At 34.6% G+C, this 18,877-nt stretch overlaps 1 protein-coding gene across 4 annotated transcripts in view; it reads right to left on the reverse strand.

The window, feature by feature from the left end:
- Nucleotides 1-7,133: 7,133 nt before the first annotated feature.
- VCAN (versican) overlaps nt 7,134-18,877 on the reverse strand; it is a 119,853-nt gene continuing 108,109 nt past the window's right edge. For all 4 annotated transcript variants that reach the window (XM_011996463.1, XM_011996461.1, XM_011996462.1 and 1 more), the window contains 3 exons: nt 16,905-17,049; nt 9,273-9,455; nt 7,134-9,127 (listed from right to left, as the gene is read on the reverse strand). In XM_011996463.1, the coding sequence (XP_011851853.1) occupies nt 9,000-9,127; nt 9,273-9,455; nt 16,905-17,049 (456 nt within the window). In that variant the 3' untranslated portion in view covers nt 7,134-8,999. The remainder of the gene's footprint in view (nt 9,128-9,272; nt 9,456-16,904; nt 17,050-18,877) is intronic.

Consider the following 18,877-nt stretch of genomic DNA (forward strand, 5'->3'; position numbering starts at 1 on the left):
TGTAAACTGTCTACTGTGTTGGCATGAATGCTTTATAGTATTTCTGTTTTCCTCAACTCTGTATGCTAAATGTTGCACTTACCATTTTCATCTTTCCTCCTTTCATAATCAGAGCATCACTGAATCCCAAAGCCTGCTTTTTAATGGTATGTTTTGGCTGAACCTAGATTATTAGAGCCTCTAAAATCCCTGAAAGTCTTCTTTCTTTCCTCAATCTTTTTCCAAAATAATAATATTGTTGTTTTACTCTCATTCATCTGGAATTACTTTACTAATTTTCTATTTTTTTTTCCCCACCATTGGAACTAATTTTCTTCTACTTCTTTTGCTGGGTTACTTTAATTTTCTTTGCTTATTATGTTCATTTAACAATTTTCCTAATCACTTTTTTGAATGACATATCCTTATCCAAAATGAAATTATCTATTAATTTACCTCATGTTTAAGGAGAAGATATTCAAAGTTAAAAGTCAAAATATTGCCACATATTAAGCAATGAAGATACTACCTATAAGAAAGCCTGAATCATATAGATATTCCCAAATTTAGTTTTAAGAAGTTGCACTTCCCTTTATCACCAAAACAGCATTCCCAAAAACACACGTTACCTGCCAAAAATTTAAAAATCACATGAGGCCCCTCTCACAAAATATTCTTGGCACATTTTGTTAAGGAACGCTGCCCTATTCCATAAATTGCCCTGCACATCACTCTGACCCCAGCAAGCCTTCGCATACCACGCATGTGATTCCCAACCATCTTTATGAGGCTTACCAAGACCGCTGCTAATCTATTATTGCTCAACCCTACCCAAATGAAGCCATGGTCCATGTCTTAGTTCTGAAAAGCATAGTCAAGACTTAACTAAATTATCCTGAGAATTTAAGGAAACGTAAAGAATTCTAACACAACCAAGCCACACTTAAAACAGTGTACTTTAGTAGACTACTTCCAGAGTGTATAGGCCTCTGCACAGATCTCTAGGAGAGGTTTCTCTTGATTTCAGCACATCTGCCACCATGTTGCTGGACTCAGCTTTCCTCTTCAACACAGAAAGCCTTGGCCAAGAATTTATCATACCCTGGCATCAAGACCCCAGAAAAAACGAACAGAATATGTATTAAAGTTTCATCTAAAAGATACAACATTTTGTACGAGAAGAGAACAACATCTACTTTTTAATGCAGAGCAGCTCAGTTTCTCCTTTACCAATTCATCCCGAAGTATGAACTTGGTCTTAAATTTGTGTAACTTGAAGACCTCCCCTGGGATGACTTCTCCAAAACTAGAGGGAAAAATTCATTTCTGAAGGATAAAAGCATATTTCTATCCAAAGAAACAATATCTGTTGTCAGGTTTAAAATAGCAATGTCTTCCTTCCTTCTCATCCTACTTTCTCTGTGGGTAACCATAAAGCATAAAGTTCCAAAAATACTGGAATTTAGTCTCAGAGAAACTTGTTATGCACCTATACTACTTCACTCCTCCTCTTTTTATTCCTCCTAATTATAAAACAAGCATTGAAAACTGACCTTGATTGTGAACTCAAGTTGAGGAGTAATACATTTTATTTTGGAAATTTAAGCCAGAAAACACAACGTTCAGACCAAGAAGTCTGCAGTGTGGCCATGTTTATGCATAGCTGAGGCAGAAAAATGGCTGGCAGTTACAACAATCACATGCTTTGTGTATAATGGTTACCAGAAAGGAATTAAAGCTATAACCTCATATAAGTACACAATAAGACACCTTAGAAGTAACCCAAGGGAACCAGTGTGCAATGCAGCATGCCTATCCTATGAACGAAATGAATGGGGTTACTTCCATCATTTCCCCTGAAGATATGCATCAAATAACACTGTCAGCCAGGAATCCAACAGGAAATACATGACACGAATAAAATTAGTCAGAGTGTTTAATAAAGGGATTATTTACAAAAGTGAGAAGCTTAAGGAAATCACACTTCATAATACAGTATCCGTGGGGCCAAAAACAGTGGAGAGCTCTTACTAGGCCAGTCCTGGAAGGTCTTATGAGCAGCTGTGGAACCAGGAGGCAAAGAGGACTCTGTGGAGACTGCTGCCCAGGAGGATCTAATAACTTTATTATAGAGTACCACCAGCCCATGGCAATCCCACAGGACTGGGAGGAGCCAAGGGGCTACATACTGATATAGAGTTATCCTCTCTGGTACTGATTTCCTGCAATGCTCTCCATGGCTGAACCCAATAGGAGCAGTCTATACTGTCAGTATCTCAGTGCACAGAGCAGGAGAAGAGTGCAGAGTTTACCTGGAAAGACACACCTATGTCCTACTGAGTCAAATGGCAGTTTCAGTCTTCCATTTCTGCCTCCCATACAATTGCTACAAGCAGAGTCTGACATTTGATCAGAGACTGAACAGGAAACCAAAGTGATCAATTAAATAAAAACATTAGAACTTAAATTCGATATTTTTTCCACTTACGATTTCTAAATCAAGACACGAAATCAAACAGTTTGGGGTTTTGTTCACAGCATTTTGCAGAATATTAGATTGGACAAGTAGGTAAAGTCTATGCATATGAAATTAGATTCTATTTTGTAGGCATTAAGTTCTGAAGAATTCTGTGCTGGGGAATGCCAAGCTCTGATGTGCACATTTTAAAGAATACTCTGCAGTAGTTTGAAAGGTAATTTGGAAAGCAGTGTGTCTAGAGATAGTAAGGCTATGTGAGATATTGAGGACAGTTGGGATAGAGAGAAGAGAATGGATATGAGAAGGCTTTGGAGGTAGAATTACAGAATTTGGCAATTGATTAAACATGGGCATTAAATTAGGAGCCAGAATGACTACTAGTTATAAAAAATGGTTGGGGGAGAGAGAGAGATAATAGTTCAACTTGAAAGATAAAGATCTTCATGTGCCTACAGAATCCAACCAACTGGACACGGAAGTAATCATGTAGGGATTTAAGCTACAGTTACGAATGGAATCAGGCAAAGATGGAGAGTGGAAAAAAAAAGATGGTCAAGAACAGAGGCTTTCGCATTTTGAGAAATCAGACTCTTCCTACTTTAATGCCATTACTAATCTTTCTCATCAGACTGTAAGCTCCCTAAAAACAGAAACTCAGCTAATCTTGTTTATGATAGTATCCCCAGCACCTAACATACTGCCTGGAACCTGGTAAGTGCTCAATATGTATTATTATATGAAAAATGGGTTTAATCTGGCTTATGAATATAGGAGAGGATGAGGTGATCTGGGAACTGAAGCAATGTAGAGATCAGTGCACTCCAAAGGATTCTCCCACCTACGCCTCTTTTAAGGCTCATCATTGAATTTGAGGTTCCTTTTCCTGGTTGGCTCTTGAAGAGAAATTACAATATATCTTCTTTGCTTCTGTTTCTGTTTTTAAATTTCTCTTAATTCCTACATTTAAAACTTTGTATCAGGTCTTTAAGAAATTAGTATTTTTAATCATGCTGCTTTATTCAGTTTTTCCTGTAAAGAAAACCTTTCTCACATTTTTCTTTAAAACCAGAGGCCCATTAAAAGGTTGGGAAGTAATCACCACCAGACTAGTAGAACACATAGATCATAAATATGGACAGATGACGTACTAAAAATCAGAAAGCACTTGAAGGACTCTGTATCTTAAAGCAGCTTTCTCCAAACCAGGGGAAAACTTAGTATACTCCCAGGGTAGTACTCCTACTGTGTGAGTGCCCTAAGACTTTCCAAGGGATATACAAAAGTGAAGTCATTTCCAGAACTTTGATTACCACCTGGATGCTTTTCTAAAACTCATTTGCCTAGGGAGGTGTCTGTGGTGGAGGCTCCTGCTTCTGCTTTTGCATCCCCCTTTATGCCAGTTCTCATACACTTTAGAATGCATGAGAATCACTGGAGTGTCTGCAAAAACCCATACTGCTGTCCCCACTCCCATACTCTCTCACTCAATAGGGTAAGGTCTGAGGATTTGCATTTTTCACAAGTTCCTGCGTGAAACTAATGCTGTTGTTCCAGGGAACAAACTTTGAGGACCAATACTTTAGACAATTGCTCCTTTACTACTTTATAAAAAATAAATACATAAATAAACCACTACATGAAACATACCTCTTATCCATTCTGAGTCTTAGGATACATTGCCATGGAATGCAAGAATTAGAACAAATAAAAGACAACTCACACTGAATAATTCTGATGCCAGTGTGACAAATCCTTTTTCAAACCAAGTGTTTATTAAACAAAAAAAAAAAAAAAAAAAATTAAGGAGGACTTGACATGTCAGCTGAGAGGTAATTTGAAAATAACTTTTGAGAGATCACTGTGATTTTTGGCATATAACTCAGAAATTGCTTTAAAAAATGAGTAGCAGTGCACAATAAAACTCTCATTTTCATCTACTTATGTAAACAGATTTTCTCGGTATTTAAATCTATCAAACAAAATGAGAGTGAAATGTGCTAAGCTATGCCACATTCTAATTTTAAGGAACATTTCCCTATGGAAAGGCAAATTGGGAAAAACAGTCCTAATTACCTCATTAAGATATATTTCCAACAAAATTTTACAATTTGTGTAATATTTCAAACGTTATAATAGCTTTATATTGTTTTGATCAATTGTATATTAGTAAGCTACAAAAATAACTCAGTCCAGGAAAATTTTAACTTTTATAGGATTATGTTCACAAGGAAAAAAAATTTAAACTTTAAATTACAAATTTTGATGTACTTAAGTTTGATGGCTTAATAGAAGACTTCTAAGCATATAAATATATAATTTTTGATAACATTCTATAAGAGGAACTTAAATTTTAAAATTAATCCTAAGAAAGTAAAAATAAAAAATTTTTGACTGTTAATAAAGACTATTTTTAAAAGAATGATGTAGGGGGTCAAACTACTATGATATTTAGATTTTTTAGATTCCACTGAATATATCTGAAAGTGATGTTATATGCTTTAGAATGGCAATATTTAAAATAGGTCAAAAATTACATCCTCTATCGTTGTTTAACTTTATGATGAAAAAAAATTTTTGTTGACAACTTAAACTGTGAGAGGTACACAGTTTTTAAAATTTTAGAATAAATACTATCAAAAATAATTTAAGACTTACTGCCTAAGGCAGTAAACTTTTAATCTTCAACAGGGATCATTTGATAGACTCAGACAGAACTCTGAATTAAATTCCAATTAAAACCCAGGCTTTGCTTATTCTGTAAACACCTCAACAAAACCATTCTTGTTCTATTTTGGCATTTGCTCTTTCTTGTCCAGCTGGGATCTAAACATACAGAAATGAGTAATAATGGGAAAAGATTATACAATCTTGAATGACTCACTCAAGGACCTTTATAAATGTTCTGTTTAGACTTGTTTCAGAAAAGAATCATTTGGGTGAATTCTGATTTGTTTAGAGCAAATGCAAGTTGCAATACAGTAAAAAGAAAGATGCACCAATATCAGTGCTAAGATACATTGCTGACCTTTTTTTTTTTCCAGAAACAATTTCCCTGCATTTCTAATATTAGGAAACGTAAAGGAAAACACTTTACAAATGTTGTATTCATCACTGAGTCTTTAGCCACTTGATAATAACATCTTTTGCCCTTATCTAGAATATATTTTCTCTCACAGATTCTTTTCATAGGAAATAGTCATGAACAAGTCATGCACAAAATTAACCCTGAACCTTTTTACAACTACTTTATTTTTTTTCTCTTTATTTGCAAACTCCATGAGTTTATTGTACATGATATATGATTTCTGGGCAAATAGCTTAAGGCTAATTCAGTTCCTACTCTTGGTACTACATTGAAAATTTACTTAAGATCAGCAAAGGTCTACTTACTATCACATTAAAACGATGCATCCCTCCTTATACAGTCTCTCTTACCTCTTCAGTAATACAGCTACCCTGGAAGACCACCTCTTCTTAAATAGCCTCCAACGCAGGGGCACATTCTTCCCTCTGATATGACACTTAACCTTTAAAAATGGACAAAGAACTACTTCTTGCTGACTTTCACTAGTGTAACTCTTTTTTAATGTCTCACTCTGTCCCAGTATTCTAAACATCCCAGAGATTCTGTTATTTGTACCTAGATCCAGCAATAATCTAAGAAGGGTATATATGCACAATTAATATAAATTCTTACATATTCCCTTGGATCATATTTAAATTCTATGTAAAAGATATGACAGAGTGCACACTAAAAGGACAAGCTCAGAAAGGAAAATAGTCTCTTCTCTTCCACACTTATTCATGCCAAACTCCCTGTATATTTTTGACATTTCTAGAAAGAACCTTAAAATAATTTTCAGCTCACCTTTGACCTTTATATCTTTGCTATAACTTCAGAGCATAAAATGTATTGATTGGTTCTTGCAGATTATCAATAAAGATATTGAATAGAATGGTTCTATGATAATTTCAATGGGATGCAGCCAGTATAAAAACTTTATGTAGGCAAAATCCTGTCTACCTCATTCACTGGTGAATCTTCAGAGCCTATTACAGTGCCTGGCACACATTAAATACTTAAGTAATGAATGAATGAAAACTGAAGGAATGGATGGATATCTGAATGGATGATAACTTTATATTTTTGACAGTTTCTGATAATTATTTGCATATGATTTCCTCACCAGTAAATTAACCTCTTAAATGTGTAACAATCAGGGATATAATATTTTATATTTTTCTTGGAAATGCTGTGTAGGCTGTAGGGATTTCCTGCTTCTGCTACACACTAACTGCATGACTTTGGACAAATAATGAGCCCTCTATGCCCGATCCCTCATCAATCAGTAATGATGACCCCTGTTTCATAAGCTTGTTGTGATATATTACATGTGAAACACTTGCCTTGGTTCCTAGGAAGATTTCTGTGATCTGAGCTATCACTTTTTCCATTGCATATTTTTCATATTTGAAATTAATACATAGTATTCAGATAAAAACATTATCAGAATTATTATCGCAACTTTTGCGGGTATATATATAATCATTTCTTTGCTTGCCACAGAATCATTTCATCCAGGCTAGAAGCTTGCTCTCCATGATGGAACCAGAATGTAAAAATGTTGGTGCACATTAGGATTTAAAGTTGTAAATAACCAGACCAGTCACAGTGTAGTAAAAGAAGGATTTTAGGTTTCTTTGGTGAAACAAAAGCAGATATAAAAAGTTACAAAGATTTTAGATTTTCATTCACAAAAAAAAAAGTCATTCACATTTTACACTATACACGTTATGATATAAATACAGGAAAGTATTATGTGCATTGTAATGAGAAAAGAAAAATAGAAACCTAATAGATCAACACAGTGTTGTTCTGTGCTCTAAAATACCTAAAGGTGGATTACATTTAATGCAACAACCAAGGGAACCTGCTTAAACATACTGTGTATTATTGTAGCTAGAGTCATTCCTTCTAAGCCAAAGAGGTTTTATAAAAAAGAATCAATATTGGGCCAATCTCTGGGTCCCCTTTTTCTCTTTTTCTATGTGCATTTTATTTTTTGTCTACTCTTCTTCAAGTTGCTCTAAACTGAAATTAGGGAAAGAGTCTTAATTTCCATTACAGGTTTTTCTTTAAACATTAAATTAAGTGGATAAGGATTCAAAGTCATCTTCAGCAGTCACTTTATTCAAATAATGGGGAGAAAACAGAGTGGGAAGAGATGGGGAGAAATGTCAACACATACACTCCACCTAACAGGAAGAAATGCCCACACTATTTCTATGTATTCGCTCCTTTCTTAGAATGGGCAAACACCATTTGCTAAAAGCTATATACTTTTCCACTCTTTTCATAATAAACACTTGATGCATTCTATCCATCACATTATTTAATCAGGGACAAAGTACCTATATTATATGATTCCAAATTGTGTGAGGAAAGTAAAAGGCTAACACTGAAAAATAACTAGCATACTATGTTCATTTTCAGGTCTTAGGGAAAATAACATCCAATAAATTAAATCAGTATGGCTTACTTCATTTATTTATGTATGCTTCACAGCTGCAGCATTCATACATGAACATTCAAAACTTTATAAAAGATTAAAATGGTTATATATACAAAATTTCTTTTTTTTTTTTTTTTTTTTGCATGTGTGTTGTTTTAACAATCCCCCACCCTCCAGAGCCCTAGGTCTATATCCATATGAAATGCGTTGATCGGTAACCTTACGAGTTAGTGTTATGAAAGCCATTAAAAAGTAGACCTGGTTGAGTTAATTATTAGCACTTTGACCCCTAAAAAATGCTCCTGGTTACAGAAAAGTCCTCCATTCAGGCCTTTCTTGTAAGTGAAGAAAAAGGAATGCAGCAAAGAAGAGTTCCACATTGGAGTCCCTAGTTCCATCAGGATCCCATTTGCAGCCTTTAGCATCATGTAGAAGCAAACTGCACCTATGGCTGAGATGGTGCAATGACCTACAAGATTTTGTGTTTTCTAGCTGTCCAGGAAAAGCCATCTTCAGTCTTGCTGACACTCAAAGAGCAAGTGAAACCATTTCCAGCCTAAACTACATAAAAGCAGCCGAACCAATGATTAAAGACCGCTAAGGCTCCATAATCATCATTAAATATGCCCAAACTCATTGTGACTTTTTATTTTATATACAGGATTAAAATCAACATTAAATCATCTTATTTACATGGCCATCGGTGCTGAAATTGAACATTTTAAATAGTACAGTAGGCTGGTTTACATTAAGAAATGGACTGCACTGGAGGCAAATAGAAAACTAAAGAAATTAGATAGGCTGGAAATGCTTACTTTCTGCTCTCATTTTCTTTCATTTTGTCTGCTGTCTTTTTGAATGCCAATACTTTCATTTAAAATGTTTTGGGAGCACGGCAACCCAAAATGACTGAACGGTGGTCCAAAAATCCAAACCAACTGGTAATTACTTCTCGAGGTGATAGGAAAGGCACAGGAAGTTAGGACTTTGGCTGAAATGATGAAAACACATGTTCGCCATTTTAGGGATCAGCGCCTCGTCTCCTGCCACCTCCGGCTCCAACGATGATCATGTTTGGATGTATTTATTGAATTGTCCTTTGCTGATGAGGAATTTTTAAAGTATTTCATAGAATAAGTCCTTTGGTATGCAGATGCTACATGGAAGGAAAGAAAGAAAAAAAGAAAACACAACAATATTACTTGCTCCATACCCTAAACTGCCGATACCACAGCCGTAAAATGAAGGTGTCTAGTAGTTGTTATAGCACGGTAGTCCATTCTTTCTAAAGGACCACTTACGGTTCATGCAGGTAATTTTAGGTATAGCCCATCTTCCATTTCCTAGGCACCGGATGGTTGGAAGGTGACGTTGAATGAAACCATCTTTGCAGTGGTATCTAATCAGGGAGTTGATTTCATAACGAGGTTTCATCTTTCCAAAGGTCTTGGCATTTTCTACAACAGGGGGCTGGCCGCAAGCAACTAAAGGAAAGCAAATTGGGTTACTTCCAAATAATCTAAGTATTTCAGCTAATATGAGTCTCTTATTTTTCTCTCTTTCTTTATGGTACCAAAGTAAGCAACTTCATCAAAAGCAATCTTTCAGAATTAAGAATATGAAATTTTTCAAGAAAAAAATTTAATGTTGAGGCTCTGGGCCTACTTTAAATCTCAGATTATGCCATCTTGAAATTTGTTTTATTAAACAACCATAGGGCTAAATGGTCGTACATTCGTCTACCCCTCTGGAAGGGCCACTTTTCTGACGAAAATTCCAAATTAAAAAGCATATTGTCTTCATCACCATCTGTAAGTTTTTATTTGTTAATTACCTTCATTGGGACAATAATGAATTTAACTATTACTATTACCTCCTTATAGAAACTTACAATCTACAGGCCGGTCACGGTGGCTCACACCTGTAATCCCAGCACTTTGGGAAGCCAAGGGGGGTGGATCACAAGGTCAAGAGATTAAGACCATCCTGGCCAACATGGTGAAACCCCACCTCTACTAAAAATACAAAAAATTAGCCGGGAGTGGTGGTGGGCACCTGTAGTCCCAACTACTTGGGAGGCTGAGGCAGGAGAATCACTTGAACCCAGGAGCCAGAGGTTGCATTGAGCCAAGATTGTGCCACTGCACTCCAGCCTGGAGACAGAGCGAGACTCCATCTCAAAAAACAAAACAAAACAAAACAAACACACAAAAACCTTACAATCTACAATAACATTATAGTTTTTAAATATGGACAAAGACTCCTAAATACAAATATCTTTTGGTTCCATTTACGTTTATTTGCTCTTTTTTGTCTTCTGTATTGGTACAAGAAAAAGAGACCGTAATATTCATGCCTGAATGTCATAAATACCTTAATGAATATAAATTTAAACCCTTGAGACAGGTAAATGAGGGTAAAGCTTGGAATTCTTAACCATCATTTTAAATTTACAATGAAAAATTATAAATATCAACAAACAGCAATAATATAAGTAAAAAAAGAAGTAGAAGTAAAAGATATCTTCATTTTAAAATTCAAAAACTTGGAAAATTGATTTAATTGAATTTGTGTTAACATAGTTTTATTCAACATTAGCACACTTATTTTAAATGATATACTTTAAAAAAGTCAACTTTGATTAAATTATTGTATTTTCCTATATCTCTTTAATATGAATGTAACTTAAATATAATTTTCCCTAAGTGGAAATTTCTATTGTTTAAGAATTCTGACACCACAGGCCCACAAAAACATGCCACATTCTCTCATGAAATATTGTAAATATTCAGTGGGAAAATGATTATCAGAAACCTTGGTACCAAACATTTGAATGCCAACATTCTAATATTAAAAGTTTACAGTTATTAAATATATTTGCATATTCAGAAGACTGTTTACAACCATATTCTTTTGCAATGACAAATTTTGGTTTAATTTAAATGTTTGGTTCTTCTAATTTACCTCTGCTTGACCTCAATCTGGATACCTGCACAATTTTTTTTTTTTAACTTTTAAGTTCAGGGGTAAATGCACAGGCTTGTTATATTGCTAAACTCATGTCACAGGGGTTTGTTTTACAGATTATTTTGTCACCCGGGTACTAAGCCTAATAACCAATAGTTATTTTTCTAATCTTCTCCCTTCTCACACCCTCCACCCTCAAGTAGGCCCCAGTGTCTGTCCTTCCCTTCTTTGTGTCCCTATGTTCTCATTGTTTAGGTCTCACGTGTAAGTGAAAACATGCAGCATTTGGTTTTCTGTTCTTGTGTTAGCTTGCTAAGGATGATGACCTCCAGCTCCATCCATGTTCCTGAAAGGGACATGATCTCATTCCTTTTTATGGCTGCATCGTATTCCATGGTGCACACTTCTTTTATTGTAATATGAAAAGCCTATACTAGGGTCCAGATAATAGCAAGTATCAGATGGAATAAGACCAAAGTGATAGAGAAGGTTAAAAATGATCAATTCAATAATTCAATATACTTGATTTGGTGCTAACAAATTTGAAGTCATTTTTATACTTTTGAGGAAATAATTGTATAGATTTCTTCTAAAACTAAATATGAAGATTTATTAAAAAGCTAAAATAATTCAGTGAGTGTGGTATTGGCAAGGACAGGAAAATAGACCAGAAACAGATTTATACACATATGCTTGATATTTGAAAGAGGCAACATGGCAGAGCAGAGGGAAAGTGTAGTCTTTTCATTTGAACACTTGTGTATTCATACAGAAAAAAATAAACTTGGTTCTGTACTTCAGAGAATACATTAAAAATAAATTCTAGATGGTTGAAATATATAAACACAAAAGGCAAAACTATAAAACATTTAGAAACTATAGAATATCTTTATGACTTCAGGATAGTGTCAACCAAAATTAAGGCTGTTGAGGCAGAAATAATTTGATAAAGGTTTATTGGAAGCCAAATGCGAGGATCTACCTGGGAAGACACACCACAAAGTTGGGCATATTCCAGAATCTGCTACAGGTTGGAAGGCTTTTATGAGGAAGTTCAGAAGGGAGGCCAACTCCTTAGACCCGAGTTGTGATTTTCATTGGAGGGTACAATACAGAGGTTATAATCATTGGCTACAGATTACAAAATACAAGCTAAAATGCTCTATGTGCAAAACAATCAGTAAAACCTCATGATTCACAAACAAATCAGTGTTTTTCCAGTGTCAGTAGGCTACATATTAATCAGTATGTCAACAGTTTAAGGAATTCATGATAAGATTTGAGGAACTCACGATAAAACTGTTTACTCAGGGACAGGATGTAAACCATGAATCATAAGACCTCCCCCAGGTGGATTAATTTGGAAGCCTGCCAATGTGACCTGTAGGTTATCAGTAGGTAAAGATTTCTTAAAATACAAAAAAGATTAGATCATAAAGGAAAAAAAATCAATAAAATTAAGAATTCTGTTCATCAGAAAATATAAGGTAAGGGTGAACTCAAGTGACAAACTAGGAGAACATATTTGCAACATATAAAATTGTCAAGGGATTAGTAACCAGAATATAAAAAGAACTCCTACAAATTAGTATGTATAAGATTATAAGTAAACAATTTTCAAAAATAACCAAAAGATATGAACAGAAACTTTACAAAAGTAGAGCTTCAGGTGATTGATAAATACATGAAAAGATATTCAGAGAGACGTATCAAAAAATGTGAATTAAGTCACAAGAGATAACATTTTATACCCACCAGATTGGCAAAAATTTCAAAGTCCAATAGTGCCAAATGCTAGAGAAGATGTAGAGCAACAGGATCTATCACAGACTGTTGGTGGGAGTGAAAATTGGTACCACCACTTTGGAAAAAAATTTGGCTTTTTAAAGTAGATTTTATGGTACACATATCCTATGACTCAGCAACTTCACTCCTGGAAATATATCTTACAGAAACTCACAAAAGTTGACCAAGAACAAGTTCAAGAATGCTCATACAAACATTATTTATAAAAGCAAAAATAGTGAATATAACTCAAGTGTCCACTGACAGGAGAATTGATAAGTAAAATGTTGTATAGTCATACAAGCAATACAATACAGAAACGAAAACAAAGAACATGCCACTACATGCATCAACATGAATAAATCTCACAAACATAATGCTGAACAAAAAAAGAGCAAAGCACAGAATATATATAGTATGATTCCACTTATTTAAAGTTCAAAAATGTAAAAAACTAAATAATTTATTGTTTAGTGAAACAAGTGTATATCATAATAGAAAAGGGAAAAGCAGGGGAATTAAGTCATTATCTCAGTGGGAGTTGAGAAGTAAATGGATGGGACTGAGAGGAACCCACGGGATATTCCACAGATGCATGGATAGTATGCATTGAGGTGTTCTTTTAAAAAATATGCCTTTTGTATATATATTATAATTCTTTGCAAGTATTTAATAGTTAATTAAAAGGTGAACTACATAGGTCTGTAGGTTTAAAATATCTAAAAACAGAAAAGGGTATCTTTTTAAAAAGCCTATAAACATTTCCAAATTTCCCCAAAGTACTGATTAGCAAAGAATTGACTGCACAAATATAAAAATCAGTGAGCAGGGGAGATAAAATACAAAAATAGGATTTTTTTTTTCTTCTTCTTCTTTAATGAGGTAGAATCAGTATTTTATAAAATTTGTTCTCCATTGGGAAATGTAAACAATCATGGTGTTTTTGTGAATCTTTTTTGGTATAGGGTAGTGGTTCTCAACGTGGGACAGTTTACCTCTTCTGGAGACATATGGCAATGTCTAGAAACATGTTTGCCTTTTACAAGGCAGAGGGGATGTAAAAGTGCTACTGACATGTAGTATACAAAGGGCAGGGATTATGCTACACATGCTTTAATGCACAGGATAGCCTCTTAAAATAAAGAATTATCTGACCAAAAATGTCAATAGCTCTGCTGTTGAGAAACCCTGCTATAGGAAAAAATAAAATAGGAAATGTAAGAATGTATAAATCATAAAATGAAAAGTATGACTCCAGGGACCATTTGGAGACAAATGGCAAACATGACATTTGGACAGAGACGAACAATTTAGTAAAGTTTTCTATGCTGGAAAAAGAAAAACAGAAAATACTTGATTTGCTATTTTTACGAATCCCATCGCAGAGGTGCTAAAGTAAGGGATATGGTCAGGAAAGCTTCTCATGCAGAAAAGGTATTGAGAATACGTTCTACCTTGGGTGAGAAAATAGCAGAGTAACGTACTCATTGCTAACAGCTGACTTTCATGAGACTCAGGCTTTGTGTATGTTAGTGTTCTCTTTCTTCTAATAGAATTTCTCATTATTGGGGTTTAAATGTTTACTAAAATGTTTATAGAGTGTGATTTTTAGTTTTATTATTTTTGTATCCAAAGACAAATGAATCAAATAGGTTTATATTTTATATTTGTACTTTGTACTCTTATTTGAAGTGGGTAAAAGTCTGGGTCTAGGGACTAAATATTCATGTGATAACACCATTATTAATTGCAAATAGGTTAAAATATTTTACAGAATTTCTATGTGTTTAGGGAAAAAGCCTGTACAGCGTGCTTTAGAAATTGGCCAATGATAAACACACCTTTTAAAAAATTAGCTTTTAAAATACTTTCTGTTTAATGTTAACTAAACAATTCTTATAAAATTTACATTACACATGTTCTTGTTTTATCTTATAAATATTCAACTACAGATATAAGGATGGCATTTGTGTTCCATAGTTTACAAGCATAAAATAAACTTCTAAGGGAATGATTTAAAAACTCAAATGCTTTCTAAGTGAATGATTAAAAAACTCAAATGCCCATAATTGGCAAAAAACAGTGCCAATTATAGTCCCAAAAGATACAATCTCAAAAGTCATAATCCCAAATTTTGAAATTCCTAAAGACCAAAATCCGTAGAGGTTAAAATCCCTAACATCTAAAGTCCCCAAAATCATAATTCTGAAATATGTTGAAATCCTGAAAGCCAAATTCTAGGGAAGGGATTAGTGCATTTTTGGTTGTATGCAGGATAGTTATATCATGTCAGGAGGAATCATTATATTACCTTGTCATTGTCTTTATTTGGAAATTTAAATAATGGTTTAACAAGATGCATGTGGGTGCCAAGCTGCAAGGGGTAGACTTGTGGACTTAATTTTAGGTGTCAACATGACTGGATTAAGGAATATCTAGAAACCTAAGAGAGCATTATTTGGGGCATGTCTCAGGGTATTTCCAGAGAAGATTAATGTGTCAGTGTGAGTGGATGAGGTGGGGAAGATCTGCCCTCATTGTTGATGGGCATCATCCAATCAACCAAGGGCCCAGAGAGAACAGATACAGAAGGTGAGCTGGTCTTTCTCTGAGAGCTGGGACAGACTTCTGCCACCACGGACATCAGAATTCCAGGCTCACTGGCCTTTGGATTCCAGGACTTACACACCAGAGGCCCCCCAGGTCTTGAGGCTTTCGGTCTCAGACTGAGAGTTACACTACTGGCTTCAGCTTCCTTCCTTGGTTCTCAACATAAAAAGGTTGAAACTTCCTCAATAAATGAAGAGATGTTCTTTTGTACATCTCCATTTATGAAAGATAAGATTTCTCAAGATCTTGGCTCTTTGAGCGACTGAACATGCGGTGGTAACCCATCTCAGTTTTTTATCAATCTTGTGAAAAGATTTATGTTGTTCATCATAGTATTTCACATGACCACCGTTATAAAGCTGGTGCACATAATTACAACCAGAGTGATGTGCGTTCATACATTTTGGGTTTTCCCCAACTGCCATTAGTATACCTGAGTGCTTATGCTTGAAAATATATGTATGTTTTTATTGTCTATTTATTTTATTGTCTAAAGTGGCTTATGAAGTACGCTGTCATGTTTTTATATGTTTCTCTAATAAATCATCATTTTAAAATGTAAATAAATGTCTTAAAATTTTTTTCTCTTTAAAATAAATGTCTTTAAAATTTGTTTTTTTCCAGAACTCTATTTTCAGGCTTTTAATCCTTTGGGATTTCAGCATTTAGGATTATGGCATTTGGGATTGTGTCTTTCAGGATTGGGGCACAGACTCACATAAAACAAAGGAAGGACTCAATGAGGACTGCAATAAATGGAGATTGCAGCCCCAACCAAGGGAGGGCAGTGGTTCTCAGCTCTAGTACTTGAAACCACTGACAAACTTGAATATGGGCCACATGGTACCAGGTCTTCTTATTTCTTAAAAAAGCTAGACATCTAGATTTTAAAAATATAGACAAGTATTTTATTTTGTAATGTTCTACTCATCAAAATAAAAAAAAGAATTATGTCAGGAGCGGTGGCTCACACCTGTAATCCCAGCACTTTGGGAGGCCGAGGCTGGCAGATTACAAAGTCAAGAGATCGAGACCATCCTGGCTAACACGGTGAAACCCTATCTCTACTAAAAATACAAAAATTAGCTGGGTGTGGTGGTGCACGCCTATAGTCCCAGCTTCTTGGGAGGCGGAGGCAAGAGAATTGCTTGAACCGGGAGGCAGAGGTTGCAGTGAGCCAAGATCCCACCACCCAGCCAAGATCTCCAGCCTGATGACAGAGAGAGACTCCATCTCAAAAAATAATAATAATAACAATAAATAAATAAAAATAAAAAGGTCTATTGTCCTTTGGGCTGGCAGTTGTTCTTCTTAAAGATATTACCAGGCAGCATTCCTACATTAATGCCACGTTGTTATCTTTAAGGACCTGAAATCTAAGGTGAGAACATTGCTGAAAACAAACTTTTCAATCGTGTTGGAAGAGTGAACTATTCCAGACCAACGAGAGATGACATCCATGGACATACCCAGTTTAGGTCCCAAACAATGAATTTGAATCACAAATTCCTGAATTATCTTTATAACTGAAATGAAGATTAAGTACACATTATTAACGGAGTAATCATTACCTGTTCCTTTCTTGCACGTATAGGTGAGATGGTAATTGCAGGGAACATCATTCCACTGGCCATTCTCATGCCAAATGATTACAACACAGTCTTCTCCAGCAGAAAAGAAGCTGTCTGGCTGGTTGGGCCTCCAATTCTCGTATTGCTGTCAAAATGGAGGGAGAAGGTAACTACTTGCTAGTCAAATAGTAACATAAGAGCAAAGACGGTATTATATCACAATCTAATTGGAATAGACTCAACAATTTCTGTTGTTTCATATAGCTGAAATTATTTTGGTGGTAAAGAAAAAGACTGTTAAACTGTGAGTAGAAAATATATGTGTCTCAAAGTCTTTAATTCAACGAATGTCTACAATTTGGCAATGAGATATCATTAAGAAATTTTGGTCTAGTTATTCTAGATTTCTAAATATATAATCAACCCTCAATTTAGGAAATTTCATCATATTATTAATTCAATAAAATTAATGGAAGTAGAACTAGAGAAAAAAAATCTCATCATTTTAATCTTGTTTTCTTCTACCTCTTATGTGCACATATAAATTTATATAATTGTGATGATAGTTCAACTGAATTTTCAGCCTGTCTTATCTTTACTACTATAAAGTACCTTTGTCTCATTTATTGTAATTGCTTTTCACCCAAATTCATCTATTTGGTTAAAAAAGTTGAGATAGTTGCAATATTTATTTTTTGTATTTATCTGACATACCTATGCGAATCATTTTATATACAACTTTTCAGAGCTAGTTTGTTTTAGATGTGATTCTTATCTGTACCATACAGTTGAGTTGTCCTTTATGATTTAATATGAAATGTTTTTAGTAGAAACATTTATGACATTTATGCATATTGATATAAAAAGATACGCCTTCAAAAGTAGATCTTACTACAGATTTTTTTTTGTGAAATGTATGTTGAGATCATTGAAAAGGATTTTATGGATTTGACATTTCTCTGCTGGTTACCTTTATATATACGTGTGTGTGTGTGTGTGTGTGTGTGTGTATATATATATATCCTACTCTGAGCAATAATATACAATTGGAAATATCTTTTGCCTTCCATCATATGTGTCATTCATTTAGCATCTACAATAGATGAAGCCCTTTTCTAGGTACTTAATATGCATTATCTCTTACCACAATCCAGCATAATAGGGAATTATTTGGACCTTAGAGATGTAAGGCACCCAGGACTCTCTGGTTTAGGTTCATTTCTTTGTTACTTAAAAGATTGCCTCCCTGGCAATAATAATTATGTAAAAAACATAGTCGCTGTGCCTATTCAAAAATAACAAACTTTGATAACATGAAAATAATATTGCCCTATAAATAAGAGACCAGTTTCCTAGTCCTGGGTCCTCTTAACTAGAATGTGGCATGAGACAAGTTTGTTTGTTCAGCGCCTTTCTAGGTCAATTTGAGCATCACTTTCTCACCATGCTTTGCCTACTCTTATGCTTTATCATGTTTAGCATGACAACATTAGTGGTGACAAACTTCCAAAACACGCTAGAAATGCAGATTTAAATTTATGTGAAAATGGCTAATATGACTGTCTTTTCTGGGCCTACAGATCTGTTAGTCTTTCCTTGAATTAAGTTTAAAGTAAGTTTATGGTTTGAGACAATAAGTTAAGTGACTTTGTTTGGCAAAGAGAAAGTCAGAGATTAAAGTGTATATAAGATTTAAGGCAACTGTTCTCAATTCAGAGCATCAGTGAATGCAAAAATGAAAAAAAAGGAGGGTCCAACTACTCTTACTACCTACTTATTCCCAACAGCACCATCACTATTTTTATGTCTTTTAAAATATATAATATGTCTGATCCATTTTACTGTATTTACCAGAGTACTATACTTAGTTATCTGCAGTGTTTTCAATATCAAATGTTTCTTTTGTGTTTTAAATCTTTTCCTCCTACCTATGAAATTGAGATTTGTATACCAATAAACTCTAGTTTAAAAAC

The sequence above is a fragment of the Mandrillus leucophaeus genome, unplaced genomic scaffold (genome assembly GCF_000951045.1).
Source record: "Mandrillus leucophaeus isolate KB7577 unplaced genomic scaffold, Mleu.le_1.0 Scaffold515, whole genome shotgun sequence".
Taxonomy (NCBI): Eukaryota; Metazoa; Chordata; class Mammalia; order Primates; family Cercopithecidae; genus Mandrillus; species Mandrillus leucophaeus.